Genomic DNA, 19138 nt, shown 5'->3' on the forward strand with positions numbered 1-19138 from the left:
ACATTTGTGCAACAGGATCACTTGGGGAATTGGGAAAAAAGTTGTATCCCTGGTCCTACACCGTCATTGTGAAGCAGAATTTCCCCAGAATGTATACTTTCTCCCATCAAACTCTGGGAACAGAATTTCTCCCATCAAATCCATGGGAATACCTTTAGAATCTCCTCCTTTCAGATCCACCCTTACCTGGAGGGATCCAGGTTGGGGCCAATAGTGTGAGGAGAAATTCCAGCTCTTGTAGGCTGAATGTAATTGTGTCCATGGCAAAGGGCCTGGGTACCTGGCCCATTAAGCTGTCCTCTGGAGTTCCCCACAACAATAAAACTTGGTCAGAGTGTTGTCTAAGACTTCTCCACATCTTGGTTTTTATTTTTATTGCACAGAAAACAGTAAGAAAGGAAATAATTTTTAAAAGGGAAAAATCACCACAATGCCAGCATCTGGACATTAACCACTTCACTTTTTAATTTTCTCAGAGGCTTTTGTAATTATTCCATTCAATGGCATTATTATTTCATTTATATTAAGGATCAAATATAGTTTTTGTGAATGAGCCTAGGACTGTAGCTCTCTTCCCTTTTATTAACAAGAAAATACACTCCAAGTTCTACACTAATTAAAAATGAGAGTTTTGTAGGGCTTAAGGCTTAGAAGACCTGGGTTTGAACTGCAGTCCATAATTTACTACCTGGGCAAACTTTCAAACTCCTCTGTGCTTCAGCTTACCTCTAAAGCAAGGGTCACATTTAAGAAATGTTGGAAACATAATACACACTTAATAAATGTTAGTTTCTTTCTCTTTGTCTTTGTTGACATCTCTAAGTTTGTTAACACTTTTTTATCCTTGTAAGTTAAATTTTGTTTTCTTTTCATAATGGACTTCCTACCAAAGTTTCTTTTCTGAGGGACATTGTCTGATACTGAATATTTAAATGATTTCAAGTCTAGTTTCCAGCTAAGGTGTTTCAACTTAAAACACATTTTAAAGTTTTATTTTATTTTTCCAAGCTGTATCAATTATAAATACATGAAAATCTCCAGGTATGTGTACACCATATTGATCAGAGTTTTACATTAATGAAGATGCAAGTTACTTGTGCATTCTAGTGAGAGGCCAAGTTTTCCTGCTCCCCTTTTATTGTGGAGAGTGGGGAAGGAGGAAGTGGTCAAGGCAGTGGCCTACTTTCCTTCCCAAGGGAGTGTGGCAGAGGCTATTCTTGTCCCCTACAACCTTTCAGTCCTCCACCTGTAATTGAACTCTATCTGATCTCCTAAGTGAACAGATACAGATGTTTCCCAGCCTCTCTGCAGCTAGGAGTGGCCATGAGACTATGTTCTGTTCAAAACATGAGTGTGAATCATGTGCACCTTCCCAGGTCTTATCCTTTTCCTCTTCCCTTTGGCGGCAACGCAGATGTGTAGAATTACACTGCTTTAGTTTTTTATATGAGAAAAAAAGAACTGCTAACTTGTTTTCAGCCATTATTTTGGGCAGCAGCCAAACTTACATCCTAGTGAATATAGAGAGATAGTGAACATGGTCTGAGGCACTGAGGTTAAGGAATTTTCTGATATGGATAAAAAAGAAAGTACAATAGGAAGAAATGTTTGGTGTAGGCCAAGGAAATCTATACTACTTCCTCAGTCCTCCTAAACATAAAACTTGGAACCATGAATGCGAAGACAGTAAAACTGAAATCTAACTCCATAATTCTAAGAATGTACTAATAGTATCACGGTCCCAACGTACAGAAGTAGATCTGCTTAGTAAGCATATAATTCATCCATTTCATATGCAGCTCAGACGATATTCTCAGGGTACATGCAAAAGGAACAAGAGTGTGTCAATTTTTCTAAGTAAGATGTCTATCACATTTTAGATAGATATTTAGTTAAGGACTTTTGTAGGAAACTGATTAAAAGCCAAAAGGGTTCTAGAGCATGTGATGAGGGAATACCACCATTCATTCTACAACCTAAGTCACACTCATTTTCAGATTTCTTCAGTCTTCTTTTTTTTTTTTTGAGATGGAGTCTCGCTCTGTCGCCCAGGCTGGAGTGCAGTGGCCGGATCTCAGCTCACTGCAAGTTCCACCTCCCGGGTTTATGCCATTCTCCTGCCTCAGCCTCCTCAGTAGCTGGGACTACAGGAGCCCGCACCACGCCCGGCTAGTTTTTTTGTATTTTTTTTTTTAGTAGAGACGGGGTTTCACCGTGTTAGCCAGGATGGTCTCGATCTCCTGACCTTGTGATCCGCCAGTCTCGGCCTCCCAAAGTGCTGGGATTACAGGTTTGAGGCACCGCGCCCGGCCTCTTCAGTCTCTTAATTTGAATTTAGTAAATAAGCCAATCAATGATTAATGTAATCATTCCAGTAATAACTAAAGAAGAGGTATCCACAAATAGAAACAGGCAATAAGTCTGAAAAGTAACTGCATTTTGTTAAGTTACTTTTGCTTTTCAGAGGATAAATATCCAGCATTTACTCAGTAATTTCTGGTGCTTTCAAAGCAATAATCCTGATGCTATATGGCACTGATAAGATATCATTAACCATTAAATTAAAGGAAAAGGAATGCCTTTCATGACTTGGAAATTTGAAAGTACCGTGACACTCAAATAGAGTTAAATAGCTATTCATTTCTCAAAAAAGCTTCATTGAAAAGTGGACGTATGTATTTTGGAAGACTCAAGTTATGCATAACACAGATGCTACTGATTTAAAGGCTGCCTAAAGTAACTGATGGGCAGGTCATTTAAACTGAAGTTCTGTTTTGGTGGAACTGCATAGCAGGGGGTGTTGGAACCTCCAAGATCAGTGTCTAGTCATGGATGGAAAAGGAGCATAGGGCCTGGTGTTAAGCATTGTATCATCTGCCAATGCAAATATATTTTCTATGTGCATCACCATATCAGAAAGGACCACTGACAACATCTGTGTAAGATAGTGTCAAACAGTTTTACAAAGACTTATCTTCACTGTTACTGAAAATACTGTTTTGCAAATTCTTCTGTGGCATAACAACCAACCTAGTCTTTCCCAGAATTTTGAGCAAACAGAAAGCAGCTGCAACTTAAAAAAAATAAAGAAAAGAAAAACAACAGAAAACTTAAAATTCCTCTCAAAGAAATTACAAAAACTACTCAAGGGGGGGAAAAGGCTTAAGAAGTGTACGTATTTTAGGATTTCATTTATGTAAAACTGTAGAAAATGCAAACTAATCTATATTATTAGAAAGCAGATCAGTGGTTGTCTGGGGACTGGGGTGAGAGGAGGGCTCAACTGCAAGGGGCAGGAGGGTACTTTTGGGGGTGGTAGACATACTGAGGATGTTGACTGCTGGTGTGGTTTCCCAAGTGAATACGTAAGTCAAAACTCTATAAGCAGCACACTTTTACTTAAATGCTCACCAAATTCTGAGGTGATTTAACTTTCCACATTGACTTATTTGGCAGGTAGGATATCTGCATTTTAAAAAATTGGATGCAGTTTATCATACATGAATTATACCCCAATTTAAAACCATGCAGATCTCCCACCTGCCAAAAATAAGTCAATGTGAAAGCTAAATCACCTCAGAATTTGGAGAGCATTTAAAATTACAGCATGGCAAAGTTGTTTAGATCATAGACTTGGGTTTTAAAAGACACAGGGGTGGGTCTCAATGTTGGCTTTGTTGCTATCTATAGAGCGGTCACAAAGCCCCTGCATCTTCTAGTTATGTTATCTCGTTCTCTTCCTTTGTTTGCCATTCAATCTAAGATTTTTCCTATGCTTTCTTTGCATCACGGACTAACAGTGGCCACGGCGTCCCCATGCATGAGATTCTGCCTGAAACAGATGATGATGGAAAAGCAGACTTAGGCACAAGTCTTAACCTTTAGGAGCCTATTTTCCCATCTGTAAGATGGGAATACTATCTAACTACTGTGTAACTGAAATGGACATGTAACTTGGTATTGGTAATAGCAGTACAGTTTATAATATATGATAAACAAATATTTATTAAAAGAATGAGCAATGGAATGGATGGATTTACTAAAATGAAGGTAGAGTTTATAAGACTGTGTGCATATGTTCAGGTTGGAAAGCCAGCAGATTGATAAAGGAATGAAATACCTAATTTAACTTAGAAATACTCTAAGAAAACAGTTTTCTGATGAGAAGAATCACTTAGTGATATATGACGTGCTGTGCTTCATACAAATTAGGACTCACGAAATTGTGAAGAGCTCCATTTAACACAAAACTTCGAAATGCAAGAGATGATGTGTTAACTGGCCAATTACCCAGCCTCTTAAAAACCCTGATTATGGTACAAAAGTGCCATTTCAGTTTTTACTAGGTTCTGTGTAAGGTAAACGTGGTGCTAAAGCAAAACACCTCACAGCTCATTTGCTGATACAAGTCATTCACCACTTTTACGTACCAGTTTAGAATAGTAATCTGAATTTTATTAAAAACAAAAATAAATCTAAAAAGCTTCCTTCAATTACAAGTATGGACAAGAATTTCTGCATTACATCATTTGACAAAATGTTCTGAATGACAGAAGTAGAAGTACAACTTACTACCATTTGAAGACAGGAGTTGAATGCTGAAAACCACACACATTTATAGAAAGAAACCAAAGTTTCACAGGGAAGACCTGTGATCTCTGGCTACAGGAGCTGAAATTAGGAACATGAAAGAAACTTGGAGAAGACATTCAATACTCTAAAATACTTCAGCAAAAATAGTCAAACATTTGTAAACAACTTTTAACACATCTTTATACGCTGTGTTGCTATATGGTAAATATTCTTAACTGATTATTATTCAACTCAAAAAAGTGATTTTTATTGCTCATGAATACTTCCCACTAGATTAGATAAAAGCTTGCTTTCTTTCCCTGGAGGCAAGAGTAAAATGTAATTAGGGCTTACTCAGTGATTGTTTTTGAATTTCTTAGACTGGAGCATTTCAGCCACTTGCTTGGCTGTTTGCGATTTCCACCCAAAAAACGAAGGTCAAAATAAATTGTAAAACCAGAGTGAATTAAGTTTGGCTCCTTGTTAACATTTTTATTTGCAGGTTTGATGGATAAGGACACTGATGAAACTGGCTGTGGATTTTAATTATCCCCGGTATCTTTTTCTCCCATCTCCAGGGATCATCAGGACTTAAAAGCACGAAATTGACAACACAACTACTTAAAAACAGAGTAAGGCTGAACTGTACTCAATGTCCAGGGCAACTACAGTACTGAAAATCCCAAGGAACTTATTGTAAACAAACAAGCAACTGTTCAACAGCCTCTTGCATTTGGTACCACGACTAAATCTACTATTTTCTTCCATTTAGCTATTTGGATATTTTTATGAAATGACTACAAGTAAAAACTGTAATAAAATTTCCCTTTAAGTGTGTTATGATACAGCAAAACACATCAATGACTAGAAATAAGATCTGAAATCTTGAATGCTAAATCCTAATGGCAACATCAAGCCTTAGCATTCATGCTTGGATATCTCGTGCTCTGAGATAAAAGGCCTCTTTAAAGTGACTAGGTCCCTTTCAGTGGAGTGACAGATGTACATACAAGCAACAATGCTATGGAGGAGTCATGCTTTATCCTAGTCTGCAGTTATTTTCTCTGCCGATTTTATTTTACTATTACTATGCTGAACCCAATATCTGTTTCAGCTAGGTAATCAAATTATTTCGGAACAATAACACTCTTTTTATTTAAATTAAATGATAGAAGACATTTATTTCCAGGAAGCTTTCTAAAATAGCTGTTGAAGAAGCTAAAAATAACAGTTTAGTACAAACTGTCCTTCACCTGTATTGCTTGTATACACAAGCAATTCATTATAAAACTCAGTGGTAGGAGGAAAAAACAACGGAAGAAAAAGTTACCTGCTTTAGCATTTTAAAGAATAGTTTTGATAACTTCTTAGATCTTGCTTATCTGAAATAGAGCAAAAACTACAATACGGTCATGACAGAATTCTAATAATCACAGCAATTAATGCCTTCATTTTGAACTTTTTCTTCCTAAAACATTAATGCTATAAAAATCAGATTGATGACATCCTTGTTTGAAAGACACCTTGTATTGGTATCAAAATGTGACTTGTTTTAACACCACCTGAAAAAATATAGAGTTTGCATAGTCTATTATTTCAATGTCATTTTATTATTAAAGTTATTCTGAAGGTTTTGGTAGCAAAATTACTGGTAACAATATAAATACTCTATAAGTGTTGAAATTATTTTAAAAGTGTTGAAAGGCAGCAGGCATTCTAGAATGGGATTGTAAGGAAAATCAAATATTTCAATATCCAGGATAATTAGGATACTTGTTGAATTTATATTTACTTTTTTAACTTCCTTCTAATTTGCCTTGTTTATTCCTCATTTGGTATCATAAAAAGAAATTTAAGCCCAAGCCTTTTTTAGCTGGAGCAATAATTTCCATTTTCCATTATTTTTCTTCATTTTTTTTTTTTCAAATACATGAGAAAACAATCGAAGAATCATTGCAGGAAGAAATGATCATTTAAGCTCAATCATGTTCTTTTGCCTTTTAATTTCATTTAAGAGATTAATATTAGTCACAAAAGCTTTACAGTTTCAACACACATACACACAACCACAGAATTAAAAATCTTTACTCCTTAAAAAAAAAAAAAAGAGTTCCACTTTGTTCAACGTATCACAATCAAATTTTAGTCTAACAAAATCCGGTAAAACTGCTTTCATTAAATAGAGCAGCTGCCACTTACCTTTACATATTTTACGGATGGAACTGATCCAAGGATGCTGGCATCAAAGCCCTTACACTGAACTATCCCTAAAGGTTCCGTATTTCCGTAATATACCACGAATCACTCTAAATTTATAATACCCTGTCTTTAACTTGGTATATACCATCTTTTGGGAAAAAAATTATTAGTATTTTGAGATGAGATACAAGAATAAAGTCATTCTTGAGGTTCCACCTCTAATATGAAAAAATGGACGATGTTTGCACATAGCAGCTAGTTTGATACCTCCTGTTCTGTTAGGCTAGCCTTCACACAATGAGCATGCATATACAGCCACAGTTCACTGCATCTGTTTTGAAGTTGCAAAGTGCTGCTCATTCAAGTCACAGATGTTACCATGTTATGCAATGAAACAGTAAAATTGTATGTCCACCATGAGAAAAGGAAAATAAACAATGAAACAAATGCAGCAAATATAGGCAGTTGGCATTCAGAACACGCCAAAAAGCTAACACTCATGAATTGTCATTTTAAGGTTTTCCTTTCCTTAAAAAAAAAAGTCTTTCTTTGCATATTTCAAAATGTAACGGTCCCAGAGAATCATGAAGTGCCTTGTCGTTTCTGCTGCTGACTTCTGATGACCTCTAGTTGTTTTTTGCATTGCTGGTAGTAAGTAGAAAGGCTTTTGTTTTCATCTAAAAGCTTTTTATGTTCTTGTACCAGGCGAGATGTATTTTGCTGGTCCTTTTCATCCTGGTCCAGTTCTGCAACTAGTTCTTGCCTACAAACAAATACCACATAATATTACACATGATGGAAAAATTCATACCTTACTAGCTGACGATGGAAGCTCAATTAATGAGAATTTTTATTCTAGGTTTATCATTTTGCATCTTAGGTACACTGCTCAAGCATAATTATGGACTGGGGTGGAACTCTCATCTATTTCTAGTGTAATCATACAAATATCATAATCCTTTTATTAAGTAACTGTACTTGGATAAATAGTGAAGCAGATAAAATGGTAAAATAAAAGTTTCAGAAAATTTCACTTTCTATCCTCTTTTTGTATAGGAAGGATGAAAAAAGGCTGGAAAAGGTTCTATCTGGCTATGGCAAAATATCATGAAGTTTTTAACATTCACATTCCACTTTTATACTCATTCGCATTCTGAAGTCACAATCATACTTAACTATAGTCGACAGTGGTAAGCTAACAGAAAATTTGCAAGCTAATTAAAATAAATGCTATCGAATTTAAAGCTTTTTCCCATTTTAAAGCAGTGAGAAAAATTACAAAGTACCACTTCTTTTAAAATACTTACATTTGCAAGCATTTTCAGGAAAGACCCTCATTCTTTTATAGTCTGATAAACTTAATTTAAGTCCCTTTTATTTGGGAACTATTAAGTATCCCCAAAAAAGATACATCTTTAGGCATTTCCTAAAGTGAGGTTACTGGATATAAATGAGTAATTAGTAAAAGGTCCTTAAGCAAAATAACTACCTAATACTATTTCTGAAAGTATTTAAAATTAATTAAAACTGTCACAGTTTTCACAGCCAACAGCCTACTCTACCATTTGTTTTTTCCAGCATAGAATTCTTCTTTCAAATGATTAAAGTATGGCAAAAGTATAGGTTAAATACGTGAAATAAGAAATCAAGCTTTCTCAACATAAAGTGCCAGCAGTTCTATAATTACTTCTACGATTTCCAGACTGTAGTATTTAATTTAGGCTTACCTTTCAAATACTAGGTTGGTTCCATTTAAATCACTGTATCAATAAATTGTGATAAAACAATTTTTTCTCTCTTTGTTTTTGAAGCACATACAGAAGGTTTTTCACAAATTCAGAAAAAAACTTTCATTTATTTAGATTAAAATTAATGAAGGGAATCCTATTATCATACATATATAAAGTTGCCAAAATGTTTTCCTTAACACTTCATTTTAGTTACCACTAATAATTCAGTTTCCTAAGTATAAAACTTCCTGAAGGTCATGCTTAAGAAAACTGAAGATACATACATATTTAAGAACTGTGAATGTAGTAGTAAGGAAATTAGATTGGATTTCTTTAAAAAGGGAGGAAGGCAGTTTCTATAACTCCTTAGAAAAACACTCAGTTATGAAATACAGTCTTTTAATAAGTAATCCAATCCTAAACATACACCTGGAAAAAGTGTATCTACAAAAATGTTTCTAAGATAAGGCACAACTGAATGTTAGTAAATCAAATTATTTTATCTATGTACAAGAAAACAATAAATCTTTATAACAATAAATCTAAACAGCTCTGAGAACATAAAACAATGGGTATAGAGCACCAGTTTATTTTCCATAGCACTAATATGATATAGTCAAAAGGACTGAATTTTGCATAAAAAATTCTTAGTAAAAGGGTGCTTAAAGCTTAAACAAGTTGAAAGTATACTTAATGACTAATTCTAAAAACTACGTTTTCATTGCACCTTATCATATTTTAAACTCAAAATACTAATGTATTTTTATTTTTATTCATAAAAAATAACTTACTTTCTCTGTAATAACAATGCAATTTCTGTTTGAACTTTCATATATTCTTGTGCCATTTTACAATGCTGTTCAAACACTGCCATAGATTCTTTGGAGTTTGGGCACGGTGCTAGAGGCTGAAAATAATCAGGAATGTTAAAACATAATTACATCAAATTTCAATATCTAGCTGAGAGTTAACACAGAGACTGTGATATATTTTTATAGCACTAAAGCAATGATCTTTTAAAAATAAGTGTTAAACCATGCCCTAGAAAATCTCAGTGTCCTTTTGTCAGAGTTAACTCAGCATTTAAATTTACTCTTGCTGTTTTAACAGTTTGTTACAGAGAACCATGATTGTTGGAGTTGTAGTCTCTGGTATGACATTTCAGGTTGCAAACAGGATCAAACTGAAAGACGTTTATAGCCCTCATACTCATGAGGAGGCACTAAAGTATATTATTTACATTTTCAGTCACTACGAACACGAGAATGTATCACAAATGTATTAGATAGAAATAAACCTATGAGTTTTGTTTTAACTCCCTAAAATTAAACAGTGAAAATGTAATGCTTAGCAGTACTAAGGAAAGATACCGGAGGATTTTAAGATGACTGAAAAGATAAGAATATGATTCTGCCAATTTAACGTTTAATTAACTTAACCAAAAGAATTGTTTATTTTGATTTGATTCTAAAAAGTTTACGGAGGCCAGCTAAAAGGATAAATTAAGGACTATAGAATGATGGGTGGCAACACAATTGTCAGCTTTAAAATCTCTAAGAAAAAAGTCAGCTTCCAATGAGAAAGTACTCCTTTACCTGTAGTTGGTGATCCAGTGTAAGATAAGCCATTGGGATGGAGTTATCTGATCCATTGGTATCTGGAATTCAAGCATGCATTTTATTCATTTTCTGTCACAAATAATTGTAAATGAACAGCAAGAAAGCATGAATGAAATACTTTTTTTCCCCTAAAGTAAATATTATGTAAATTAAAAGTTATGGCTATTGGTAATGGAAGAGTCTATTTCTGAATTCTAAAGGTTAAAAAAAAGGATATTCAATTATCAGATATTAGAATGCAATCATATTCTCATACCTATAATTTAAGTTGACTATAAACTGAATAGAACACAATATATCAGAGCTTCTAAGCTCTGAGTTAATTAAAAACAAAAACAGTGATATGAGACCTTTATATTTTAAATTCAGTCTTAATTGACCCTATCTAATCAAACCCCACATCTCTTTTCTTTATCATGCTAAGTTTATTTTATAGAAGGCTATGTCAACTCTGTTAATATCAATGTTCCTTAACAGGGAAAGGAAAGAAAGCAGAGACACATTCTCTTCCAGCGGATCACTTTCAATTTATATAGGTTATAATGTGACCCCCACCACTCATCCCGCCCTTCCCAGTAAGAATCACTGAAGAAAATGAGATGTTGGTGATGAGAGTGTATTACAAATATGAACAGTAAGGAACCAAAAAGAGGATGAAACCTGTGGCTCAATGTCATGCCGAAAACAGGTAAGTTGATTAATTCAAACAACTAGTCAATTTTATGAAATTATTTGAATAGAATGCTTTTGTTTATATTTCAAAAGAGATAAAACTGCCATACAACTTGACTGAGATGCATGGGATAGTCTCTTCTCAACATTAATGGTTACGTAGAACAGTTCCAGAAGTACGCAGAATAACTCTGAATACAGAATTTTCTACTTCAGAAGTAGTTGCTTTCCCACTGTTAGCAGAGAAAAAATGAGCTAAATGAGTGAGCTGTTCAGTCTTTTTCTGACGAATAACTCCTTGAAGGAGTGGTATGGATAAAGGCAAGTCAGGATGACAGCAGATGCACTGTACGCAATCCAAAAAAACTCAAGATGGGTTGCTGGCTCAGTAATCTTCTAATTTATTGATATTCCAGTTTTTTTTTTTTTTTTTTTTTGAGGCAGAGTCTCGCTCTGTCACCCAGGCTGGAGTGCAGTGGCCGGATCTCGGCTCACTGCAAACTCCGCCTCCTGGGTTCACGCCATTCTCCTGCCTCAGCCTCCCGAGTAGCTGGGACTACAGGCGCCCGCCACCTCGCCCGGCTAGTTTTTTGTATTTTTTAGTAGAGACGGGGTTTCACTGTGTTAGCCAGGATGGTCTCGATCTCCTGACCTCGTGATCCGCCCGTCTCGGCCTCCCAAAGTGCTGGGATTACAGGCTTGAGCCACCGCGCCCGGCTGTTTTTGTTTTTTTTTTTTTTAAAGCCACTGAGAATGTGCCTGCAAGAAACTCCAAAAGCTAATTAGTAAAATCAGACCAAATGAGATAATACCTGTGAGGAACACCTTGCAATGCTGGCATATATTAAGCACTCAACACATGACGGTAGTTATCATTATCATTCATATTAAATGGAGAATTAGAAAGAAAGAACAATTTAAAACAGTATAGTATGAATTGCATACTGAAAAAGTAATGTTTATTAAATATTGGAGGGCAATACAGAAAAACAGTAGAGACTTAAGGCACTTACCATTAAGGCTCATATACAGCACTAACATAAATGTGTGTTTTTCTGAAGTGGCTCAACAAGAAATACACTTGTTATTTCTCTGACCAACTCTCCTCCCACCCCAACAGTAGTTTCAAACTATGCTCCCACATAAACACTGCTTTCCACAAAACTAAAACTGATTTAAAATGACTGATTTCCTCCTGATTTACTAGAAAAATTTAAGTGTCTTGAAAAAGTTTCCTCAATTTAAGATTTCCATTCCTATTATTCTTTCTTAAATCACTGATACACTACATATCTCATTATATCAGCACCCTGTATCTGATATGTATTTTAGAATTAAGTATAATGCATCAATGTTGCATGGTATTCTGAGAGTGGGAAAAAAAGTCCAAGGATTGTGTTATTCAAATAATTAAAATCCTTCTATGGTGGGGAACTTAAGGTCCTTCACTGAATTTCATCTTCTCTCTAAAACAAGTAAGTGGGATTTCACTTTCTCACTTTCAAACTAAATTGAAATTGAACTTCCAGTCTCTACTAGCAATAATTGGTCAAAGATTGGAAGATTATTTAATGAAAGTTTTGCGTGTGTGTGTGTGTGTGTGTGTGTGTGTGTGTTTCAATTGCTAATCAAATCTAATTGCTTCTCCTGAATGTCAAGGCACATGTCGGTTTGGTTAAATTAGGCAAACTCTCTTTTCTGACCCCTCAAACACAACACTTGTTACTATCTCATATTCTTTGAGTATGCATTCCCTTCAGTGGAATATTGCCTTCTCCTTTCTGCTTTATGACTAAAGAACAAGTCTCATCATTTTATGAAAAGGTCAGAGACTATGCCAGGTCTTGTTTAATTGATTTCTCTTATAACTATCGAAACACTCAGCTTGTATTATAAATTTAGTAAGTTATTATATAGTATAAGTTTATTTTTAATGTGTCAGTGTTATGACTCTAACCAGACTGCAAGGAATGGGGCCATGCCTTATACCTTATATTAATACAGCTTTGCAAAGTACTAAGCACAGGTGAAAATTCTTTAGTGAGTTTCCCCCTCTGCGGCTCCCTCTATTGTGCGTCTAGATATCTCTCTCACTAGATCCTCTCAGCATGTGTATCTTTTTAAACACCCATTATATTATAAATAGGAACTGAAGAGCACTCATTATCGGCTCTGATTATTAAATTGTTTTGCTCTTTAGCTTTCTCTGAAAATATGCAAAAACCTCTGAAATTAAAAAAATGTAATTAGGTTGTTTTAACCTAGGTTTACACTCTTAATTTTTTCCTTGGTCAGTGGGCCTTCAAAGAAAAAGACTTTACCTATCTGTTCCCTAATTTAGAGTTCCCAATCTATTAGCTTGGCTATCAATATTTTTCTTAGAAATACTGCAAAGCTGAATTAATTATAAACTTAAACCAGAGCATCCATTTTCAAAATGTATTCAAAATTATAGCCACACATTTGCAATATATTTCAAGGCAAAGACAAAATTCAGCTGATATTGCAAGTTATTTCTAGCAATTGGTATTTTGTGGTGTTTCTAGGTACAAAAAAGAAACAATGGGACAGGACTTGGAAGGTAGAAGCAACACATGAAGCAGAAATGTAGCAGTTATGTGAGAGAGAGGCTTAAACATCTTTTATTTTACCCCCATGAAGTCACAATCTGCCAAACTGTTGACTGGCATATATAGATTAGTACAGACTGAAGACAGGAGGCTCTGCTGAGTTGAGTACCAGACCTGGGCAAATGCTGTAATGTCAGGGTTCAGAAATCAAAAAGAGCTGCTATCACCTGAATGTTACTGATAAAATTGGGCAAGAGCATTTCCCTGTCTACCACTGGGGAGGAGCAAGTCTATAATGAATTCTATACATGTGCTGCATAGTGGTGAATGCTCTGGACAGTCCTAAGTTGGGCTGTGCTAGGGGTGAAACAGGAGTTTTCGCCACCACTAAATTTAAACTTCCTAAAACTGGAGAGTACACCCTGGCTAAACATAGTTCTATCTTACATGACACAGAGAAAAACCACCCAGTTAATTTTTTAAATTAAATTATAAACTTGACCAAACCACATCAGAGAACTATAAATACTTGAGTTGTATTTTAGTTTGTAAAGACAGAAAACTGACTTTTAAACTTCAATCTAATTGCTACTATTAATAACATAGTCGATCTTATATAAAATACCAAATGCTTTAATTTTCCAAGGGCTTAAGAGATGATCTTTCCCTTCATGACTTAATATAATATAAATAAAAAATTTCATAAGTACACTTATAAACATTTATCAAGGTATTCTTTTAAAGTTAGGGAAAAATTAATTCTACTGTGGCACATCATTTCCTGTTTGCCCATAATGAAACAATGCCATCACTACCTTTAGGCAGGTGGACATTAATACTAATATTGTGACCAGTTAGTTATTCATGTTGGGGAGCTTTAATAACTCTTCACAGGCTTCTAAAGGTCTAATAGAATATTTGTATAACTGAAAATGGTGTCTCTTATCAGTTAAAAACAATTCAAAAGGTCAGTGGTCAGAATTTTTTTCACCTTAAGGTACATGACATCTTGTGTCCTTAGAACAAAAGACTGAGAGGAAGATGATGAAGATGATTTTTACCATCCTCTGATTTTGGTTACTGAAAAAATAATGACTTTACTACTATCATCTAGTAGGATGCATCTAGTAGGAAAATCACAGGCTGAAGTATCAAAAATTCAACATGCTTTGCAACTGGAAAAAAACCCCAGACAGATGATCTTTAAAATACATGTTTAGTATCCGGATTAAAAAAAACACAGAAGGCAAGGCAGTCTCTGTCTCTGTATTCAAAATGGCATTTTAACACATATTGCTAAATATTTCATATAAAAATCTAAACAACAGTATAATGCCTGCCTTTGTAAAAATTAGAGTAATGACACAGCCAAATGAAAATGAATATAAACATGATTGATTGAACTTCATAAGTATGAAGAAACAGACTGGTCACCTGTGGAATCATCAGGGGTCCATGGATGACTTCGAGTTGGCTTTTCTGAGGTTGGTCCTGAGGTAGTAATCATTCTGACACTGGGACTGGATGACCTACTGCTCACCTATAGCAAGAAGTGATAGGAGAAACAAAATGTGATTTTTTGATTAAAAAAAAAAATGACGAGAACGTTTCCATTAAAAGGCAAAGAAGAGACTTAGAGATCCCCCAAAAACTCTTGTAAACAACAAAATAAATCCTCTCTTATATATATATGTAAAAATTTATATGCACTCACACATACCTCTTAAAAACTGATGAACTTGCAAGAAACTAAGAAATAGCCGGGCGCAGTGGCTCAAGCCTGTAATCCCAGCACTTTGGGAAGCCGAGACGGGCGGATCACGAGGTCAGGAGATCGAGACCATCCTGGCTAACATGGTGAAACCCCGTCTCTACTAAAAAATACAAAAAACTAGCCGGGCGAGGTGGCGGGCGCCTGTAGTCCCAGCTACTCAGGAGGCTGATGTGGGAGAATGGCGTGAACCCAGGAGGCAGCGGAGCTTGCAGTGAGCTGAGATCCGGCCACTGCACTCCAGCCTGGGCGACAGAGCGAGACTCCGTCTCAAAAAAAAAAAAAAAAAAAAGAAATACTCTGAGATTAGAAACAAAACAAGATCAGGAAACTAGCAAGTGCTTAAGCTGACAGCCCTGGGAATTTCAACTGAACACCAGTGGCCTAGAGCTACTGTTTTCACAGGCTGCTGGACTCAGAGGAATGGACCATAAAGCCTTGGGCCTTTGTAGGATGGAAGTAAGACTGCAGAAACCTCTGCTTAAAGCTAAAGCTCAGCAAAGGCTTCACTCTCTGAGAAAAGGTCACATAACTAGGGGGAAAAAAATCTGTCCTACAAAAGCGGACAGGAAATAAATTTGTCTCTCTTGGGTTAGTGGCTCTGGGTGGAAGGGAGAAATGTATTAACCGTGAATCCACAAAAAATTTCCAGTTTGGATGCAGGTTACAACAAATTCCAACCACAACAAATCCCAAGCATAAGAAATAGGAAGAAGCTCACAAATTGAGTTCAACATGGAACATGTACATTCAAATTCTAGGAAACAATTAACAGGAGATAGAAAAAGCAGCCAGAAGAAAGTAGAACAATATCTTCAAAGTACTGAAAGAAACTAACTGCCAGTCTAGAATTGTCTAGCCAACAAAATTTGAAGAATGAGGCCAAAATAACATTCTCAGATGGGCAAAAACTGAGTTTACCTTCCATACATTTTTACCACAGAAATTTTTCAAGCATGTATTTTTGGAAGAAGAAAAATTTTACTTGATGGAAGGATCAAAACACAATAAGGAATAGTGATAAACAGAAAATAAATCTCCACACTGAAAACATTCAGTGATGGAAACAGTGAATTTATAGAAGTATCAAACAAATAAGATGGCACTAAAATTATAAATAACAATAGCAAAAGCATGAAGAGCACTGATTTAAAAATCCTTGTATTGTTCAGGATGAGGGTACATATCTTTACGAGGTTGGGCATGAATGTTAAAATTTCAAATGTATTTACAAAAAGTAGTAATATGTAACTCCCAAACCAGAAAGAAAACAATACAATTAAAAATAAATTTATTCAGTTCAAAGGAAAGCTGAAAAGAGAAATAAGAGAAAACATAAGAGAGCAAACTTATCAGTAACCATAATAAATGTAAATGAATTAAACTCTCCAGTTAAGATATTTAAAAAAAAATCAGATTGTCAGGATGAATTAAATGCTATTTATAAGAGATATACCTAATTTACAGAGACAGAGAAAACAGAAAGTTACAGGATAAAAAAAGAAAACGAGGCAAAAACTACCCCAAATAAAGTACCTATATTAATATCAGAGATAACATATTTTAGGGTCCAAAATAATACTAGAGAAATATGATAAGTGGTTCAATTCAGAATACAGCAATTCAAAATTTATTTTTAAAAAATTATTATTTTTTTTTGTAGACATGGGTCTTACTACGTTGACCAGGCTTCTCTCAACTTTCTGGCCCCAAGTGACCCTCCTGCCTCAGTCTCCCAAAGTGCTGGGATTACAGGCATGAGCCACTGTGCCTGGCCAATGATTCCAGATTTATATGCTGTACATACAAATAGATAAATCAAAAAAACTGCAAGGAAAAAGGACACATCCACTATCACAGTGAGATTTGTTTTTAAAGACAAGGTCTTGCTCTGTTGCCCAGGCTGGAGTGCAGTGGTACCATCATAGCTCACTATACCCTCAAACTCCTGGGCTCAAGCGATCCTCCCATCTCAGCCTCCTGAGCAGCTGGGACTACAGGAACACACAATTGTGTCCAGCTAATTTTAAAATATTTTGTGGAGTCAGGGTCTTGCTATGTTCCCAGACCGGTCTCAACCTCTTGGCCTCAAGTGATTCTCCCTCCACAGTTTCCCAAAGCACTGGGATTGCAGGTATAAGCTACTGTGCCTGGCCAACAATTCAAAATTTATATGCTGTACATATAAACAGACAAAGCAAAAAAACTCAAGGAAGTATCCTCAAACTCCTGGGCTCAAGTGATCCTCCTGCCTTAGCCTCCCGAGTAGCTGGGACTACAGTTACATGCCATTGCACTTGGCTAATTTTTAAACTTTTTGTAGAGATGGGATCTTGCTATGTTGCCCAGGCTGACCTAATGGCTTCAAGAAATCCTCCCACCTTGGCCTCCCAAAGTGCTGGGATTACAGGTGTGAGCAACTGTGCCCAGCCCCACAGTAAGATATTTTAATATTCTTCTGTAAATTATATAAAAGGAGACCAAAAAATAAAACAAAACATACACACAGTAGTGTGTAAAACTTGAACTCCATTAAAAAAGAAGCTTAATCTAAACATAACTGACTTTATGCCTAGCAAATGAAGAATACACATTCTTTTTAAGCATTCATGGGACACTGATAAAAACTGATTATGAAAACTGATTATGTACTAAGCTGTAAAGCAAATCTCAAAAATGTTAAAAACATTTCAGTATCACAATTTAATTACTTTTTATACTGATTTCAAAACCTTTAAAAATCTTCTGTTTTGAAAAACACTTCTAAATAATTCATTGGTCAAACAAGCAAATAAAAGGGACATTAGAAAATACTTGAACTGAATTTTAACATGATCATGCTAACACTTGGGGATGTGACTAAAAGAGCACTTAGAGGAAAATATTTAACTCTAAATATATATATGAAAAAACCAGAAACACTGATAATTTATAAACTAGAGACCTAACTTAGTTAAAAAAAAGAATTCGCCTCCCAAAATGAAAAACAGTAAAATATAGTATTTTGAAATCAAGAGACAATACTATAAAAATGAACACATTCTTAAAAAAAGTTTCCAAAATTCCTATACATTATAGAAAATACCAAGCACAGAGGAGGGTTTTACAGGTTAGTTCTATCAAACATTCAAGAAAAAGATTTTCCCAATCTTAAATTATCCTAAACAAAGAAAGAAGAAACTTTCTGACTCATTCTGTGAAGGCAGTAAAAATCAATACATAAGGGCAGTGTGAGAAAGAAAGTTAAAACTGAACCTCACTTCCAAAAGATAAAAATAAAAAAATAAAAATAGACACAAAAGTTATAATTTCTAAAAATTATATTAGCAAATATAATGTGGCAGTGTACAAGCAATAAAAATCATTTAAAAAGTTTGGTTTATCCAACTTTGCAAATGACTGCAAAGGTCACTCATCTGACATTAGGAAATTCCATTAATACAATTCATTACATCAACAGATTAAAGGACAAAACCTCAACAGATGGAGAAGAAAAAGCATTTAACATCTACTTATAAAAAATACATTTAACAAACTTAAATTCTATGTATGAGAAGAGAATTTCTTTTTCTTTCTTTCTTTTTTTTTTTTGAGACAGGGTCTTGTTCTGTTGCCCAGGCTGGTGTGCAATGGCACCAACACAGCTCACTGCAGCCCTGACCTCCCTGGCTAAGTAATCCTCCCACCTCAGCCTCCTGAGTAGCTGGAACCACAGGCTCACGGCACTATGCATGGCTAATTTAAAAAAAATATATTTGTGTTGAGATGGGGTCTCGCCCATGTTGTGCAGACTGGTCTCGAACTCCTGGGCTCAAGCAATCCTCCTGCCTCGGCCTCCCAAAGTGCTGGGATTACAGGTGTGAGCCCCTGTGCCCAGTGGGAAGAGGATTTCCTAATCAGATAAAAGGTATTTATGATATCTGGAAACATGATATATGACAGAATGTGGCACTGAGGGTTGGTGGGGGAATGACAGGGAAGGCCACAGGTGAGGAACACACAGGG

General features: G+C 35.4%; 1 protein-coding gene across 5 annotated transcripts in view; it reads right to left on the reverse strand.

The window, feature by feature from the left end:
- Window positions 1–4429: 4429 nt before the first annotated feature.
- The window catches only part of MAP3K7 (mitogen-activated protein kinase kinase kinase 7), a 74263-nt gene continuing 59554 nt past the window's right edge, over window positions 4430–19138 (reverse strand). For 2 of the 5 annotated variants that reach the window (XM_011941943.1, XM_011941941.1), the window contains 4 exons: window positions 14797–14902; window positions 10097–10158; window positions 9293–9408; window positions 4430–7534 (listed from right to left, as the gene is read on the reverse strand). In XM_011941943.1, coding sequence (XP_011797333.1) covers window positions 7354–7534; window positions 9293–9408; window positions 10097–10158; window positions 14797–14902 — 465 coding nt within the window. In that variant the 3' untranslated portion in view covers window positions 4430–7353. The remainder of the gene's footprint in view (window positions 7535–9292; window positions 9409–10096; window positions 10159–14796; window positions 14903–19138) is intronic. The other 3 variants (XM_011941945.1, XM_011941944.1, XM_011941942.1) reach the window with 2 other exon arrangements.

This window comes from Colobus angolensis, unplaced genomic scaffold (genome assembly GCF_000951035.1).
Source record: "Colobus angolensis palliatus isolate OR3802 unplaced genomic scaffold, Cang.pa_1.0 Scaffold203, whole genome shotgun sequence".
Lineage (NCBI taxonomy): Eukaryota > Metazoa > Chordata > Mammalia > Primates > Cercopithecidae > Colobus > Colobus angolensis.